At 40.9% G+C, this 18422-nt stretch overlaps 1 protein-coding gene across 1 annotated transcript in view; it reads left to right on the top strand.

The window, feature by feature from the left end:
• The window catches only part of NHSL2 (NHS like 2), a 575930-nt gene that overhangs the window by 492932 nt on the left and 64576 nt on the right, over nt 1–18422 (top strand). The window contains 1 exon segment of the mRNA XM_030209676.1: nt 14696–14827. Coding sequence (XP_030065536.1) covers nt 14696–14827 — 132 coding nt within the window.

The following is an 18422-nucleotide window of genomic DNA, read 5'->3' as shown; positions in this document are numbered from 1 at the left end:
GCTGATTCTACTAGTCTCTTATAACACTGAATTTTCTGGCTATGATGCACCAGTTTCATAACAAAATAGAGCAGATGCTGAGAATATAGTGTGAAGAGCTGCTACAAGTAGCAATTTGCAAAATGCATATGAAACAGCTATGAGTGGGATTGGTCTTTCTCCCTCACATGTGCTCTTTTATGCAGTGCGATTTGCCCAAAATTAATTTATTTCAATACCTTATGTGCAGTGAAATGAAGATACTGATTACATATTTTCACTCAGTCTTTGCTTATTTCCATCATGTGCAATTTGCACATACATACTGTGATAAAGTCACCTCCAGGATAGTTGGGTTAAGGCAGCTTCAGTCTGAACTACAAGTCCCAGAAGGCATTGCAGGCAAGGAGCCAGGGGGTGAGTTGAGGAACCCAGACTGGACTTCTAGCTGCAATAGGGGAAGACAAGGGAATAAGCTGATAGGATGTGTAGATTGGCTGCCCCTAGGGGGAAAGAGATAGGAAACCCTGTGTGCAGGAGCTCCTCATTAGGCTCATGCTCAACTCAGCTGGTATGGGTGTGTAGAGAAGCTAATGAGTGGAGAATGATTGGTTGTGAAGGCAGAAGCCTGGGATTGATTAGGCAGGTGGGAAGGAGTCTCAGCAGTTCAGTTCAGGAGAGAGAAGCAGAAGGAGAGAAGTATTTGCAGGCTGAAAATCCTTAGGCAGGGAGGTCCCTAAAGTTCTTTGCAGGCTGAAATTCCTTGGGTGAGAGGAAGTCCCAAAAGTATTGAATTCTCTGTGAAGCTGATGCAGGGGAAAACCCTTGGGTAGAAGGAGTCCCTAAAATATTGAACTCTCCTGAAGGTAAAGAGGATAGAAGGTAGAAACTGCTGCTTGGTGACTGAACTGTGATGATGAACTGAAATAACTGTTTGTCTTGGGAATTGAATTACTGTTTATTGTGCATTGGATAAAGAGCCCAGACTGGAGCCTGTAAGCCTGTATTGAATCCTGGTATGTGCTATGCTGCTGTTGGAACTGTGTACTAGAAACCGGCATGGAATAAAAGTCCTTGAGATTGAAGTTACTGGTGGACATCTGTTTCTTCATTGTGCCGGGAGCCTGTGGCTGGAGGAGATTGTTCTATCCTTGGCTGCACAAGAGAGGCGCCTGGTTACAATACTTGAGTAGAAGAATTGAATATTTGGAGTGCTTTGATTCCGTTCACAGCCTGTCACACCGTAGGCTTCCAAAGTATTTCAAAAGGGATAAGGTCAGAAACCTCTTACTGCCAAACACTAATAAAATGATATTGAATGTGGAGAACCACTTGATCATTCCAGATCATGGATATGAATATTATTATTATAGTGCTACAAGACATGCACAGGTTTTTTTTATGGAAATATGTTCCTGCTCCCTGGAACTTCCAGTCTGGCCAAGAAAGGCAAGTAACCACAGACCAAAACAAATAAAAGGCATTAAATTAGATAGAACTAAATCTGGTGGTCATCTTGAGGCCCTTAACACTTTGCAGAATTAAGGGTGCGAATTACATCAATGAGTTCTCTGTCCTATGAAGGCTGCTACTGGAGTAAGTGGGAAGGATTATGATACAGCAAATAGCAGATGCCAGTTGTCCAGCAAGGTAGCATTACAGGTGAAGTTTAACTGAAGACTGGGACTGTTAGAGAAGCAGCAAAAATTAAATTGTTGCTCCCAAACCAATCTCATATTTAAGGAAAACAGGGAAGGGCAGTGAGTGGTTAAGAGAAAGGGGCAGGACACCATATAGTGAAAATTAATGTTTCAAAAACTACTTCTTGTGCTGTTGCATTTGAGGTGTACTCCATATGAAATTGGTTAAAATCACAAGCAGCATAGTTAATGAATAATCTTTTTTCTTGTGAGTGTTTCTCATCCTGTAATACTGCCACTAACGTTTTGTTTCCTTGCTTTCATTCTGCCATTGCCTTCCATTCCTAAATATTTCATCCATTAGTGTCATCTCATCATCTTATGCTGTGTTTCTATATCAGGATTTATTTACAGTCTTTTTGAAGTAATTTACCCAAGGCGGTATACATTAAGGGTTTTTTTTACTAAGCCATGCTAAAAGGTGGCCGGCGCTGCTGTCAGTGCGTGGGTTTCCCTGCACATTCTGGCCACTTTTCACGTGGCAGTAAAATGGACTTGACCATGAAATTTCAACTAAATACTTGATTCAGGGAGTCTTTTATAAACTAAAGAAATTAAGACAATTCAAGCACTATTTTCAACTCAGCTATCTAATTCTGTTGGTTCAAGCTGTGGTTCTTTCTTCTATTGATTATTCAAACTTACTATATTTCGGTTGCACTGAAAATGTTTTTAATCTACTTCAACTCTTACAAAATGCTGCAGCTAGAATACTTTTTGGTCTCAACCATTAAGAAGTAATTACCCCTCTTTTGATCACGCTTGGTTGGCTCCTTATCTAGGCATACTGCCAATTCAAACTTTGTACTATAACATTTAGATTGCTCCAAGGACTGGCTCTGAGCTATCTTCCTAAATTATCTTTACCCAAGAGTCTACAATCTCAGAATAATTCTTTGCTTCTTTTCCCATCTACAAATAAAATAGGTTTCAAGTGGGGGGGTTTTTTGTTGTTTGTTTTTGGGGAGGGGGTTTACTGCTTTCTTCACCTATCAAGTAGTTAAAAGTTGGAAACCTTTGCCTTTTGCATTTACTGAAATCATATCTTTTAGGAGATATTTTAAGACTGCTGTCTAAAATTATATCTTTGATTACTTTTATGTTAAAATCTGGGAAGTTTTTTTCCTTTAAAAAAATCTTTTTGTAATCCACACTAAGGGCCCTGTTTACTAAGCAGCGCTAAGGGCGTGCTAGTGTTTTTACTGAATGCTAAACGCTAAAGACACGAATAGGAATATATGGGTGTCTCTAGCGTTTAGCACATGCTAAAAACGCTAGCGCTTCTTAGTAAACAGGGCCCTAAGCCAATGGGAAATAGTGGAATAGAAGTCCCTTGTATTGTATTGTATTGTATTGCATCAGGGTTTGCTGACACTCTCCCTAGGGAAAGAGCCAAAAAATTATGTCAGTTAGAAACCAAAGAGAAGAAAGTACATGGTCTGTACAACCTATGATATTTTCAATACAGCATAAAGAGCTTCTGCTATGAGTATAGGTGCCCACAGACTCACCTAGCTGAGGGCCTCAGACTTAAAATGTGATGTATAGGACAGGCTTCATTATATGCTCTGCTGTAGAGAGAATCTCTTCAGAAGTAAGTGCAGGAAACTGCTACACTCACCAAGCAGCATAATGAAATCCTTTGTACACTCTCCAGGCAACTTTTGACATGGCCTCATCTTCTAGGAGGTTTCAGTTGAGTCCATTCCACTAGGGCAAAGAGGACAGAAATTTTATTCCAAGTATTTCCTGATCACAAAAAACTTGAAAGGATTTTGTCCCTGATCAAATATCTGACTAAGAGTAGTTCAGGATGGTATCCCTGGGATCCCTAATTACTCTTCTTCAAAAAGGAGACTGACTATGTTCTCTTGAATTAAAGGATGTGTATACCAATATACAAAATACTCCCAGGACATCAAGCACATTTTCTTGTGCAGTTTCTCTTTGAAAATTCAGAACAGAAGGTCAGCCATGTGTATTTTGTGGCTTCCAAAAAGGTGTAAAGGTACAGGTTGAAAATGAGTGTGGAGATTTCAGATATACTTTCCTGTCTGCCCCCAGTATCACTCACAACCGGCATATCTAAAAGTATGCATGCTTTCATCCACTGTACGTATTGCCATGTTTATGGGGGACAAATCCCAGTGTTACATGAATAACTGAGGGGCCCTTTTACTAAAGCTTAGCATGTGCTAACAGAGATTAGTGTGTGCTAAGTGAGACGTGACCTATATACCCATATAGGATGCTCAGCATGTGGTGCGCATTAAGGGGGTCTTTTACAAAGGCACGCTAGCATTTTTAGTGCAGCTAATGATTTGCGTGCACTAAACGCTAGAGAAGCCTATAGAAATATATGGGTCTCTCTAACGTTTAGCACATGCTTATTTTTAGAGTGTGCTAAAAGCACTAGCATGTCTTTGTAAAAAGACCACTACGTTTTAGTAAAAAAGCCCCTGGATTTACTTTCATAAAATCATTTGATTATTGCTCCCACCCTGCTTGCTTCACAGAAAATACATCTGAGAAGCAACCGTAATGAAAAAAAAAGCATTTCAGTGAAATTAAAGTTTATTTTAAAAACTTCTGTAAAAGTTATTGAAGATTTCATTAAATCCTTAAGTTCCAATACAGAAAAATAATCAGATAAGTCATCAATTATGTGCTGTAAATGATAGGCTCGTGGTATTTTTATTTTTACGTTTTATTTAAGCATACACATTTTTATATATTTTTTGTGGTAGCTTAGGGGTCCCTTTACTAAGATGCGCTAATGATTAGCGTGTGCTAAATAAGTCGCCCATAATATTCCTATGGGTGTCTTACCATTTAGCACACCTTAGTAAAAGGTCCCCTTAATCTGAAACTCTACATAAAATTACACAATTTTAAACAAATTCCCAAGCCTTCCAACCCACCCTAAAAATCCCCGGTCTTTTCCATTTTTCTAGTCTCCTCCATCCCACAAACTTATCAGACAACTCACTCAATTTATTTATTTATTTATTGCATTTGTATCCCACATTTTCCCACCTATTTGCAGGCTCAATGTGGTTTACAGAGTTTTGTTATGACATAGTCATTCCAGGATATCAGATACAATTAGTAATATACAGAGATTAAGAAAGGGAAGAGAGAAGCATTGTAATTAAGGGGCCTTTTTATTAAAATGCATTAAGAAATGGGCTTGGCACATTGTAACATGGGACGTTCCCACAGGTTAAGCCCATTTTTAATGTGACCTAAATACAGTTATTTTTTTTCTTAGCGTGCAAGATCTGCAAAAGTATTGACATGGGAGCACTTTCTACTTCATGTTTAGGAGGCACTAAGTTCTCCTTTGTTGTCTGTATTATATAGTTAGTTCATGCTACTCAGAATGTGCTAGCTGAATAATAATATGCACCCACCCCATTTTTTTTTAAGTAGCATACAATTAGTGCACGCTGACAGGCAAATTACTGCAAAATTCTTTAATGCATTTTGTAATAAGAATTCTTTCATGCATTAACCCCCAGATTCTATATATATGGCGACTAAATTTGCTTGCACATATTTGGTAATGCAGTTAAATTGTCTGTGCAACTGAATTATTTAACAAGTCAATCGGCGCCAATAATTGGCCAATTACTAGCAATTAGTGACACTAATTAGAATTTACACGCACAACTTTCTAATCATATTCTGTATTCTCAAAAGGGGGCATGACCATGGGAGGGGCATGGCGAGCCACAGGCGTTCCTAGAAACCACATGCACTATTATAGAATATGCTTGATCCATGCTTAATTTAGGTGCGAGCATTTATACTAGGTTTTAGTTGGTATAAATGGCTTCACATAAATTTAGTCAATGGCCCGGCAATATACGTATTCCATAAACTGTGCCTAACGTTAGATGCAATACATAGAATAGCGCTAAGCATGTTTTTTTTCTGCGCCAATTTTTCGGCACATATATAGACTCTAGTTCTAAACGCATGTTAGTGCTTAACACAGTTTAGTAAAAGGACCCCTAAATCTCTCAGTTCCTGTACCATCAACCAAAGGCCTTCTGAAAAATCATACTTGTACCAGTTTTCCAAATCTCAAATAATCTCTCTTGCCTAATAATCTTAGCTAATTGGTTCCCAATTACTGAAAAGGCCTGGTCCTGAATTTTCTCCAGCCTACAGCTTCTTTTGTTTGGAACAAAAAACTCTTCATTCAGGACTCCTTTTACTAAGCAGCGGTAAGCCCAACGCGGACTTAGCACTCATTACCGCTCACTATACAGGAAGTACCGCTGGTGTACTGTAGCAGCCCAGCGGTACTTCCTACCCCTAGTGCACTGTCATTTCCAGTGCTACAAAAATGTATTTATTTTGGTAGTGCCAGAGTGTACCCAGCAGTAATTGGGCAGTGCCGCACAATGCTCGGTTATCACCGGGTTAGCACGGGAGTGCCTCCTCAATGGGTGGCAGTAAGAGCTCCCTCCCAAAATGGCTGCACGGCAAGTGCTTTACTTGCCGCATGGCCATTTCCTGTAGGAAAGCAAGACTTCTCTTTTACCAGCTGCAGTAAAAAGGGGCCTTGGCGCGTGTGAAAAACATGTGCCGATGCCAGCACAGGCCCCCTTTTGCCGCAGCTTGGTAAATGGGGCCCTCAGTGATCCTAAACTTTGATTGGGCACATACCTAAAAATCTTTCATTATAGATACAGTGGGGGAAATAAGTATTTGATCCCTTGCTGATTTTGTAAGTTTGCCCACTGACAAAGACATGAGCAGCCCATAATTGAAGGGTAGGTTATTGGTAACAGTGAGAGATAGCACATCACAAATTAAATCCGGAAAATCACATTGTGGAAAGTATATGAATTTATTTGCATTCTGCAGAGGGAAATAAGTATTTAATCCCTCTGGCAAACAAGACCTAATACTTGGTGGCAAAGCCCTTGTTGGCAAGCACAGCGGTCAGACGTCTTCTGTAGTTGATGATGAGGTTTGCACACATGTCAGGAGGAATTTTGGTCCACTCCTCTTTGCAGATCATCTCTAAATCATTAAGAGTTCTGGGCTGTCGCTTGGCAACTCGCAGCTTCAGCTCCCTCCATAAGTTTTCAATGGGATTAAGGTCTGGTGACTGGCTAGGCCACTCCATGACCCTAATGTGCTTCTTCCTGAGCCACTCCTTTGTTGCCTTGGCTGTATGTTTTGGGTCATTGTCGTGCTGGAAGACCCAGCCACGACCCATTTTTAAGGCCCTGGCGGAGGGAAGGAGGTTGTCACTCAGAATTGTACGGTACATGGCCCCATCCATTCTCCCATTGATGCGGTGAAGTAGTCCTGTGCCCTTAGCAGAGAAACACCCCCAAAACATAACATTTCCACCTCCATGCTTGACAGTGGGGACGGTGTTCTTTGGGTCATAGGCAGCATTTCTCTTCCTCCAAACACGGCGAGTTGAGTTCATGCCAAAGAGCTAAATTTTTGTCTCATCTGACCACAGCACCTTCTCCCAATCACTCTCGGCATCATCCAGGTGTTCACTGGCAAACTTCAGACGGGCCGTCACATGTGCCTTTCGGAGCAGGGGGACCTTGCGGGCACTGCAGGATTGCAATCCGTTATGTCGTAATGTGTTACCAATGGTTTTCGTGGTGACAGTGGTCCCAGCTGCCTTGAGATCATTGACAAGTTCCCCCCTTGTAGTTGTAGGCTGATTTCTAACCTTCCTCATGATCAAGGATACCCCACGAGGTGAGATTTTGCGTGGAGCCCCAGATCTTTGTCGATTGACAGTCATTTTGTACTTCTTCCATTTTCTTACTATGGCACCAACAGTTGTCTCCTTCTCTCCCAGCGTCTTACTGATGGTTTTGTAGCCCATTCCAGCCTTGTGCAGGTGTATGATCTTGTCCCTGACATCCTTAGACAGCTCCTTGCTCTTGGCCATTTTGTAGAGGTTAGAGTCTGACTGATTCACTGAGTCTGTGGACAGGTGTCTTTCATACAGGTGACCATTGCCGACAGCTGTCTGTCATGCAGGTAACGAGTTGATTTGGAGCATCTACCTGGTCTGTAGGGGCCAGATCTCTTACTGGTTGGTGGGGGATCAAATACTTATTTCCCTCTGCAGAATGCAAATAAATTCATATACTTTCCACAATGTGATTTTCCGGATTTAATTTGTGATGTGCTATCTCTCACTGTTACCAATAACCTACCCTTCAATTATGGGCTGCTCATGTCTTTGTCAGTGGGCAAACTTACAAAATCAGCAAGGGATCAAATACTTATTTCCCCCACTGTATACCAGACCAGTATCCTGGTGTGCCCTAAAAATTAAGACTAACATTTTGAATCTTGAACAATATCGTACGGGCAAACTTAGTAATTGTTTCAGCAGTGATGTTGCAGGATCCCTTGGGCTACACCCTTTCTCCCCACCGCTATCCTAGCTGCTCTGTTTTCTGTGACATCTAAAGTCTGTTAAACCTATTTTCATTAGGCCAACATGTAACAGTTTCAGTAGTCACTTCTGGTGAACACCAGAACATGTATCAGTATAGCCAAACGTTTCAAAGTGAGGTAGGGAAGCATCTGACAGATCCTACAACACCATCCAAAATCTGCTTTAACTATTGCTGTAATATAATTATTAAAACACACTACTTCATCAGACCAAACTTCCTGAATATTTTGGTCTGAATTTTGATGACTTCACCCTCTCATAGAATTTATAATTTGCCTCAGTTTGATCATAATTAAGTTTCAGTCGATGATTCCTTATCAACGTGGCCACTACCTATTGTCCATCATTTACCAATTTTAATTCCTGTAATCCGCTTGTTACTAATATGTTCATAAATAATCCATCACTTCCCTTCTCCCATCATCTCAAAACACAAGGAATATGCATTAATATTGTTTCCTGCTTCCCCCCTTCCCTACCCTCTCACTAGTACTTTGATCACTTCTTATTTATTTTTATAAATTATTTATATTATGCCATACTAAAATAACCTAGTTGGGTAACAATTCAACATAAGAACTCATAAATAAAATAAAGGACAAACTAAAGGGTTTTTTTAAACTAAAACACATTAAAATCTGGGTTTAATATGTTTTAACATGGGAGATTCCTGCATGCTAAGCCCCAGATTTAATGCAATATTTAGGGCTTAAAACATTTTTTTTGGTGGTCACATGCTAATTTTTCCATTAGTACATGGCATTTACAAAAAAATTAACATGGGAGCACTTGCTGCTTTCTATTTAGGAGTCACTAAGTGTTCCCAGGTTAAGTTTGTGTTATCCAGTTATCATGTGCTAATGTGAACACGCTAGTTAGTTAACACTTCCATGCCACTTCCCCTTCCATGACATGCCACTTCTCAAAAATAATTAAAAAAAAAACATGATTAGTGCACGCAAACTGGCAAATTAACACAAAATGCTTTAACGTGTTTTGCGGTAAGCTGTTTTCATGCACTAAATGGGCTTTAGGTCTTAACACCCTTTAGTAAAAGGGCCCCCTAAAATAATTGCCTTACTCCAGCAGCAGTTCTCCATCATAGATAACCTATAGCATCCCACATCAATATGATAATCAGCTTTTTGCCGAGTTGAAACAAGGATATGATGCCAAGGTCGCAGTTCACCATACCAATCACAGTTCACCATACCAACCTTTCCCGTTTTCCTCATCCTCCCATCATTCTAGCCTCTCCCTCACCCGAATATGAATGCAAAGCATTTTACACCAAAAGTAATGATTACAGTAATCAATTTATACCAATAATAAAATACAAGAAGTAATACAGTGTGAGTAACATCAGCTGCTGGAACAATAATATGTGTAACCACCCAAATCAGATCAAATTTGCTTGTTGAGGCTGTTATATACTATAACTCCCAGGTCATATTTTTACAAATCTGTTTTTTATTTACAAGATAACATTGTTCAGTGTGAGATCAATCTACTAATAAATATATGTAGCTAGAAGGATGTCTTAATAGTATGAAAAATTAGTGTAATAAATTATTCAGTCCCCAAAAATACTCAGCATTACCAAATGATGAAATGTGGAAAAAGGAATCTTTAAAAAATATTTGCATATGGGGTAATTTTATAAACCATTTTCCATGTGTAAAGCAAGTTTTACATGCAGAAATTCTTCTAACTTTTGCAGATCCTTTTTCATGTTTTCCACTCCCTCCAAGGTGTCCACATTGTTACAAATCTTGGTATCATCTGCAAAAGGGCAAACCTTACCTCCTAACCCATCAGCTATGTCGTTCAGAAATGTATTAAGGCACTCCAGTAGTCACCTTTCCTTCCTTTGAGTGAATTCCATTAACCACCACCCTCTGACATCTGTCAACCAGTTCCTAATCCAGTTCACCACTTTGGGTCCTAACTTCAGCCTGCCAAGTTTGTTCAAGAGCCTCCTATGAGGAACCGTGTCAAAGGCTTTGCTGAATTTTAAATAGATTACATCTAGCGCGCATCCTTGATCCAATTCTCTGATCACCCAGTCAAAGAATTCAATCAAATTTGTTTGGCACGATTTACCTTGGGTAAAACCATGTTGCCTTAGATCTTGTAACTCATTGGATTCCAGGAAATTCACTATTCTTTCCTTCAGCATCACTTCCATTACTTTTCCAATTACCAAAGTAAGGCTGTGAGTGGTGGAGAGGGAGCAGCAATCCGTCCCGTGGGAGACTGCGCAAACCACCCTTACACTCTACTTCCTACCCTACTGGGGATAACCTTACTTACCAAATATTATACCAAGGATAACTTAATACCTAAGAAACAAAGATATAAAAAAAGCCAAGAGGCACTACTAGGAAAAGAACTGCTTCTGATTTAATATGATTGGTACTACTACAGAAACATAAAGACTGAGCAACGCAAACAGGTTAAATGGTTAAGTGGGGGAGCCTGCTGCTAACCAACTCCTCAACTAGGGAAGGATCTTACCCCCCTTTCTAATTATTTTTCAGTTATATTTATATGTTTCAAAAACTTGTGACAGTTACAAGAAAAAAACATGTGTACATGACAAATGTTATACTGGTACCCTTTGGGCATTACCTTTTATCCTGCCAACTGCATACCAAATATGGTCTGTGCCTTTGTTCCATGGCTGCTAGGTCTTACTACCTCCGTACTCTTCAAGCGTCAGTTTTCTAACAGGTACTTTCCATGGTTCAAGAAAACAGGTCTCAGAAAAAAACAGGTGCAACGTGTATGTCAAGAAAACAGATGCAACATGTATTGTTGCCAAGGGGATCAGAGTTCCCACCAACTGTCACAAAAATTTCCCTTAAGCGGCTATCCGGCGATATTCAGCACCGGATAGCCAGCTATCCAATGCTGAATATCGCAGGATAGCCGCTTAAAGATAGCCAGTTATATCCCATATTTGGCAACCACAATAGCTAGAATAACTTTGGCTGGTCTTACCGTAGCCGGTTAAAATCAGACCAGCCAAAGTTAAACCGGATATTCAGTGCCAGTCACCGGAAACAGACCAGCATTGAATATCTGGTTTTAGCGCCAACCGTGGCAGACAGCCTGGCTATCTCCCACAGTCTGAATATCAGGGCTTATATGGCCTATCCAGTCTGCCCATCCTTCTACTATCCTTTCTTCTCCCTTAGAGATCCTACGTGCTTCATCTCCACTACCTCCATAGGCGCCCGGTATCAGAGGCTTAGGGAGGCTAAGCCTCCCCAGCCGCAGGATCGGATCCTGATGACGTCACCTTTAGTTTCACGTGACGATGCCCACATGACCCAGTTCCACCCGCCCAGGGCTCGCCGCTCATCCCAACTGCCCGCCCTCTTCTGTCCCCCAAGATCCCTTTCCTTTTTTTCTTTTAAATTTACCTCCACTGTCCGGCAGCGCAGCGACAGCGTCAGTGAAAGCGCTCCCAGTAAAAGCACTTCCCTTCGCTCAGTGTCCCGCCTTCTTCTGACATCATGATGTCAGAAGAAGGCGGGTCACTGAGCGAAGAGAAGCGCTTTCACTGACGCTGCGCTGCCAGACTTCGGAGATAAATTTAAAAGAAAAAAAAAAAGGAAAGGGATCTTGGGGGAGAGAAGAGGGTGGGCAGTTGGGGCAGGGGAGAGAGGAACATGGATGGGATGGCAGGGCTCAGGGAGAGAGGGAAATTGCTGGATATGGGTGAATGGAGGGGGGCAGGGGAGAGAGGAACATGGATGGGAGGGCAGGGCAGGGCTCAGGGAGAGAAGGGAATTGCTGGATATGGATGAATGGAGGGGGCAGGGGAGAGAGGGACATGGATGGGAGGGCAGGGCTCAGGGAGAGAGGGGAATTGCTGGATATGGGTGAATGGAGGGGGGCAGGGGAGAGAGGAACATGGATGGGAGGGCAGGGCTCAGGGAGAGAGGGGAATTGCTGGATATGGATGAATGGAGGGGGCAGGGAAGAGAGGGACATGGATGGAGGGCAGGGCTCAGGGAGAGAGGAGAATTGCTGGATATGGATGGATGGAGGGGGCAGGGGAGAGAGGAGCATGGATGGACATGGATGGGAGGGCAGGGCCCAGGGAGAGAGGAGAAATTGCTGGACACAGAGGGGAGGGGCGAGAAGAGAGAGGAAGGAGATGAGATGAAGGAAAAGGAAAAGAGGAAAAAAACTGCACATGGATGGAGAAAATAGGCAGAAGCTGGATCCACTGGATAGTCCAGTCTGCAGAAGAAGAAAGGCGGAAAGTAAAGAAATAAATGGAAAGAAAGCCCTGGAAACAGAGTTAAGAGGACAGATAGCAGCAGAATTGGATACTGGGCCAGCATGATCAGAAAAACAAAGTCACCAGACAACAAAGGTAGAAAAGATCATTTTATTTCATTATAGTGTTTGGAATATGTCCACTTTGAGAATCAGGTGCTCAACATTAAAGGTTTATATTTATTTACTTATTTATGGCATTTTATCCCACATTAAACATGAATTAGGGTGTTTTGTGGCTGTACATGAGAATTGTGATATTATGATCCCTTGTTTCATATTGTTGACGGTCTGCATTTTCCGTATGGGTGGTATATTGGTGTATTAGGCTCTGCCCAGTGTAATATTTATGGTACAGTAATCTGAGTGTGTTTTTGCACAAAGTTGTGCTTAGTGTTTTGCAGTTGAGCGATTGTGGTTAGTATATGCTTTGAGCATCCACTTTATTCTTTGACATATGATACATATATAATATCTAAATTTAATAAAAGGTATTAATTGTGACTTTTATTTTTATTTTTTTTTCTGTGTGTTATCAGACAATTATGGATTTAAGCTCCACCCCTGGCCCCACACCTAACCCCGCCCCCTTTAGCCTCCCCAAACAGTTGGGCCACCAACCGCGTATGACTACCTCCATTGGGACTTGGGAGGCTGTTCCTTACATCCACTACCCTTTCTGTAAAATTGTATTTCCTTAGATTACTCACTTTCACCATCCTGCTCGGTTCTCTTCCTCTCTCTTGCATCATTTATCCCTACAAACTGGATAGTGGGGAGCGGCTCTTTTCTTGTCTTTTCACCCGCTGCCAGCCCTCATTTGCACTTTAGTGATTTTGCTGCCTTCTGCAAGGAAGTTTGCTTTCTGGTCAGCTGCCCCTTTAGCCCATCCCTAATAATAGCCCTTACTTGCTGAGTTTTAGCACGTGTACTACTACTACTACTTAACATTTCTAGAGCGCTACTAGGGTTATGCAGCGCTGTACAATTTAACAAAGAGAGACAGTCCCTGCTCAAAGAGTTTACAATCTAATAGACATGGCCTGCATCCAGCTCCTCAGTACCTCTCCACTCTCATCTCTCCCTATATTCCTCCCCGGGAACTCCGTTCACTGGGTAAATCTCTCTTATCTGCATCCTTCTCCTCCACCGCTAACTCCAGACTCCATTCCTTTTATCTTGCTGCACCATATGCCTGGAATAGACTTCCTGAGCTGGTACGTCAAGCTCCATCTCTGGCCATCTTCAAATCTAGGCTAACAACTAACCATTACTCATTTGTTCAGTATCCTTATTTTATCATCCCCACCTTAGTAATTCCCTTATCTCTTATTTTACCTTTTGTCTGTCCTAATTAGATGGTAAGCTCTGTCAAGCAGGGACTGTCTCTTCATGTTCAAGTGTACAGCGCTGCTTACGTCTAGTAGCGCTACAGAAATAAGTAGTAGTAGTAGTGAGTTTTAGCATGTGTATGGCCTGCATCCAGGGAACCAAAACTTCTCTGAAAATATACAGAACAAACACCTTAGAAAATATGTTTTTGCTGCACAATAGGCTGACAACAGTATAGCGCATGATTACCATCATTTATATTACCAAAATGCCCTTCCAGCTAAATGTATTTATTTGTGCACTTATCTGACACTGAACACTGGTTTCCTTTTGCAAATACAAAAGTTTTTATAAAAGCATGACCTGGGAGCTATGATTATAATTTATAAAAGCACTGAGCAGATTTGATCCTGGTTTGAGTGATTATATATATCACTACTCCCATATAGTTGAAATTAAAGCTGATTTTTCCCCATGTTCACATAACGTGTCTGGCAATGTAGCTTTTTCATGTATGTCTTTCTTTTATATCTGAAGTCCAGCATTTGTTTCCCATAAATCTATAACATCCTTTTTAAGCTGTTGGTCTAATGCATAATTAGCCTTCATTTACAACTACATGGAGGAGTGGGACCCTGTGTCCTTCCGGTTTCTATTCAGCCTACCCATTGCAGCAACAGGCCTCAGCTGTGTTTATTTCCAGAATCCTATTAACGTGGACCTTAACTTTGTGTGTCAAACTTTTGTATCTTTTTTCTTCGTCTTCTTTTTTTACAAAACCCTCTGTAAATACAGTTTTTTTGGGTTTTACTTGCTCCATGTTTTGTCCAGGTCTAAAATGCGGCCCAGCAACTGATCAGACCCTACAGATTTTAAATCTTATTTGCTTAGTGAGTAAGATGGGATGTCTACAGTATGTTTATTTTGACTGCAGGGGAGCTGTTTGATAAACATGCAAGCTCGCATCACTCCTTGTTTAACACAGAGACAGCTGTGAACCCAAAATCAACTCTGAGGAGGAGACGGACCATTACTGGATTTCCTAATATTTCCCTACAGGACCAAGGTGACAACAACTGAACAAGTCAGACACACTGTGCATAGATCAAAATGGTTGTGATTTGAAACATATATACAAAATATATACAGGATAGTTTTCAGTCTCTCTCTCCCCCTCTCTCCCCCCCCCCCCCCCCCCCCCCCCCCCCCCCCCCCCCCATCCTTGTCTTGCAGAACTTGCAGTTCCCATGGGCTTGCAAACTCATTTGGAGTGGAGCTTCTGTTTGAAAGTTTCTTGTCTACCAGGGATTGTGACTGCAGGTGCAAACTTTCCACTGGAAAGTACACACAAAGTGTACTAAAAAATAAACTCCCCATGCATACTGCAAAGGAGGGAGGGTCAGTTTGCTTTCTCCATGAGTAAACATCTATTTACTTGTAGACAGTCACATTTAAAAGTTGCCTGACAATGTTATTTTAGGCCTGTTCCAGAGGAATTCCTAAGGTATATGTGGGGATTTTATTGACTTATAAATTAGTCAGTGAGCACTCCAAGTAACCACGCTGAGTGCCTAAATGTTTAGGGGTAAATATTCAGCCAGCAGCGGTGAGCATTGTTTTAGCTGGCGGTGGCATTTTTCCCAGATGTTCAGAGTCGGGCAATGTGTTGGCACTGACATTGAATATTCGGATTTATGCAGCCAGCTATGTCTTATGTGGTGAAGTGCAATGTTCAGCGCACTGAAAAATGGATCTGCGTGCGCCCAAAACATGTGCCTACACTATCGCAGGCCATTTTCAGCGCACCTTAGTAAAAGGATCCCTTAAGCTGTTAAATATCAGCACTTAACCACATAAGTGTCAATTCTGCCCCCTGGACCACTCACAAAACAGCCAGCCTTCAGTTTAGTGGTCTGTTGTGATATTCAGTGGCATTAACCCCGGATTCTGTATAGTGCGCCTAGAGATCCATGCCAAAATCTAGGCATATTCTATAACAATGTGCTTAACTTAATTGGCTTAACAAGCTAATCAGTGTTGATAACAGCACTTATCCAGCAATAATGAGCACTAATTGACAATAATTAGAATTTACATGCACAGCTTCCTAAGTGTTTTCTGTAATGAACTGCGCCTAAATTCTAATGTGCGCAATTCAAGTGGGGCGTGGCTATGGGCAGGGAAATGGGCATTCCAAAATTTACATGATCAGTTATAGAATATGGCCCACTACACGTAGATCTACGCTTAGGGATTTAGGTCACGTTTTTGTTGACCTAAATGGACATACGTTGTTTTAGGCACTAGGATTTCTGCCTAAGCGTATTCTATATACCGCGCCTAAATCTAGGTGCCGCTTATAGAATACGCTTAGGTGGAAATCTTTACCGTGTGTTTTTTTTTTTAGGTGCCATATTTAGAGTCTGGCCCTAAGTGGTTAAGTGCCACTGAATATGAGCAGATAGTCTCACACAAGCGACTTAACCAGCCAGGAGCCACTTCTGGATGGTTAAATTGCTTTGACTATCTACCTCTTAGCTTTTACATGAACTGTCCTCATCTTTATTCCAAATATTGACATTGGAGAAAATAGATGTCATAGCAAAGAAGGTTACACAAGAAAAAAGTTACAAAAGTATGCAAATCTACCTAGTAGTCTTTGGTATCCTGCATATCAGCTTTATATAATGTTCAGATATTGACCCTTTTAACCATAAGGATTATAATCAATATTGTGAAAGGTGAGATAATTGACAGGGTTTCTGAATGCTTGAATGTGTCGTGTGAGCCAGAATGCTTTATATGAGTGTGACTTTTCCACTTAGATGGACCTAACCATTAGCCACACCTTAAATTAGATGATAGGATGATCTTGAGAATTATTTGCTGTGCTCACAATGTCACATTCATCCATTTGTTTTATGCTAAATCTGTGCGGAATAGTGCAGTAGATATGATGCAGCTTGGTGTCTGTTTTATTCACAGAACTAAAGAAACATCCTCCGCAGATCTTGTCAAACACAACAACCACAGCTGGATTGACGAACAGACAAACAGGAAATTCTCTCTGATGCTTCAAAGTATTTATTCTCAATAAAATGAGACTTGACGCAGGCCATGTTTCGGCTGCTAGGCCTGTGTCAGGAGTCTAAAATAAAATATTACAATCTACATTTGTACAGGCTTGTATCATGTAGACAAAAATGATATATCATAAACAGAAAACAGCAAAGTATAAAAAATCACTATTAGTACAAATATGCATCATATAAACAAATAATGCATCATAAAACGGAGAAAAAAAATATAAAATATGAAATATCTAACAAATGCTATTAACAATAGAAGTCACAAAAAACAATGGACAATAAAAAGTAATAAATAATTCTAAGATTACTCATTGTTTCCAGACCTCAATATGGACTGAATCAGTCTGTAATCCAACCAATTTATTTAATTAATTAATTTATTTATTTACATACTTGATATACCACTAAAGGCCTTTATATAGTTAACAAAGCAGTTTACAGTAATCAAATAATAAAAACAGATATCTAAGCGGTGTACATGACAGTTACATATGCAACTAAGTGGTACATAAATATAATAGGTGCAGATACCTAAGCAGGGTATATCACATTTACGCAGAAGAGAGATAAAAAGGAGAGAAGATAAATTAACCAGGGGTACAAAAACAGGTAGAAAATAAATGAGTTTTGAAAGCTTTTTTAAAGGCAGAGAGAGAGAGGGTTGATTTCTAATGTGTAGTGATAGATCATTCCAGAGCTTAGGGCCAACATAGAGGAATGCGGTGTGACAGGAGGTGGAGAGACGGAGTTGGAATGAGGAGGGCAGAACCAGGAAATTATTGTCAGCTGATTGGAGACAGTGAAGGGGGGGCGTAAGGGATGAGGTGGTTACTAAGGTAGGTGGGAGATGAGGGAAGCCTGGATTTGTAAACTAGGTGAAAGATCTTAAATGTTATACGGACAGAGACTGGCAGCCAGTGTTCAGAACAGAGAAGGGGGTTACATGGTCAAATTGATGAGCATTATGAAGTAATTCCACTGCTGTGGACTGGACTAATTGAAGGTATTTGAGAAAGGAAGGCTGGTGATTTTGTAGAATATCTGAATGTCGTCTGCATAGCATAACAGGTTGCAGGAGTAATCTTGAATAACAGTTAACAGAGGTGCAAGTAAAATATTGAAGAGGGTTAAGGCAAGAATAGAACCTTGAGGAACACCAGATCGAAGTGGGAGAAACTGGATGGAACAGTGTTGGAAGTAGAGTTGATGAGAACAATTAGAGCGATAGCTAGTAAACCAGGTGAGAACTTTACCAGAGATCGCAATAGAGCAGAGGCGATGCAGAAGAAGTGTGTGATCTACAAGATCAAACGCAGAAGAAAGGTCAAGTGAGACCAGAATGTCACTGGAATGTTGATCAAGGGAAGCACGGATTGCTACCTCACCAATGAAGAGGAGTCCCAAATCCAGATTGCTGTTTGAGTTACCAGTGATTCCTCCAACACATTTGGACTTATCAGGGTTAAAAAAAATCATCAAAGGGTAAAGTCAAGGCAAGAAGGCATCATTCTGACTGCACTTTTGGTTTCAAGCTTGGTCAGAAAACTAGTCCAATTCAGCCCTTAATGCCCA

This window comes from Microcaecilia unicolor, chromosome 7 (genome assembly GCF_901765095.1).
Source record: "Microcaecilia unicolor chromosome 7, aMicUni1.1, whole genome shotgun sequence".
NCBI classification, from domain to species: Eukaryota; Metazoa; Chordata; class Amphibia; order Gymnophiona; family Siphonopidae; genus Microcaecilia; species Microcaecilia unicolor.
This window is presented reverse-complemented; position numbering and strand designations above follow the sequence as displayed.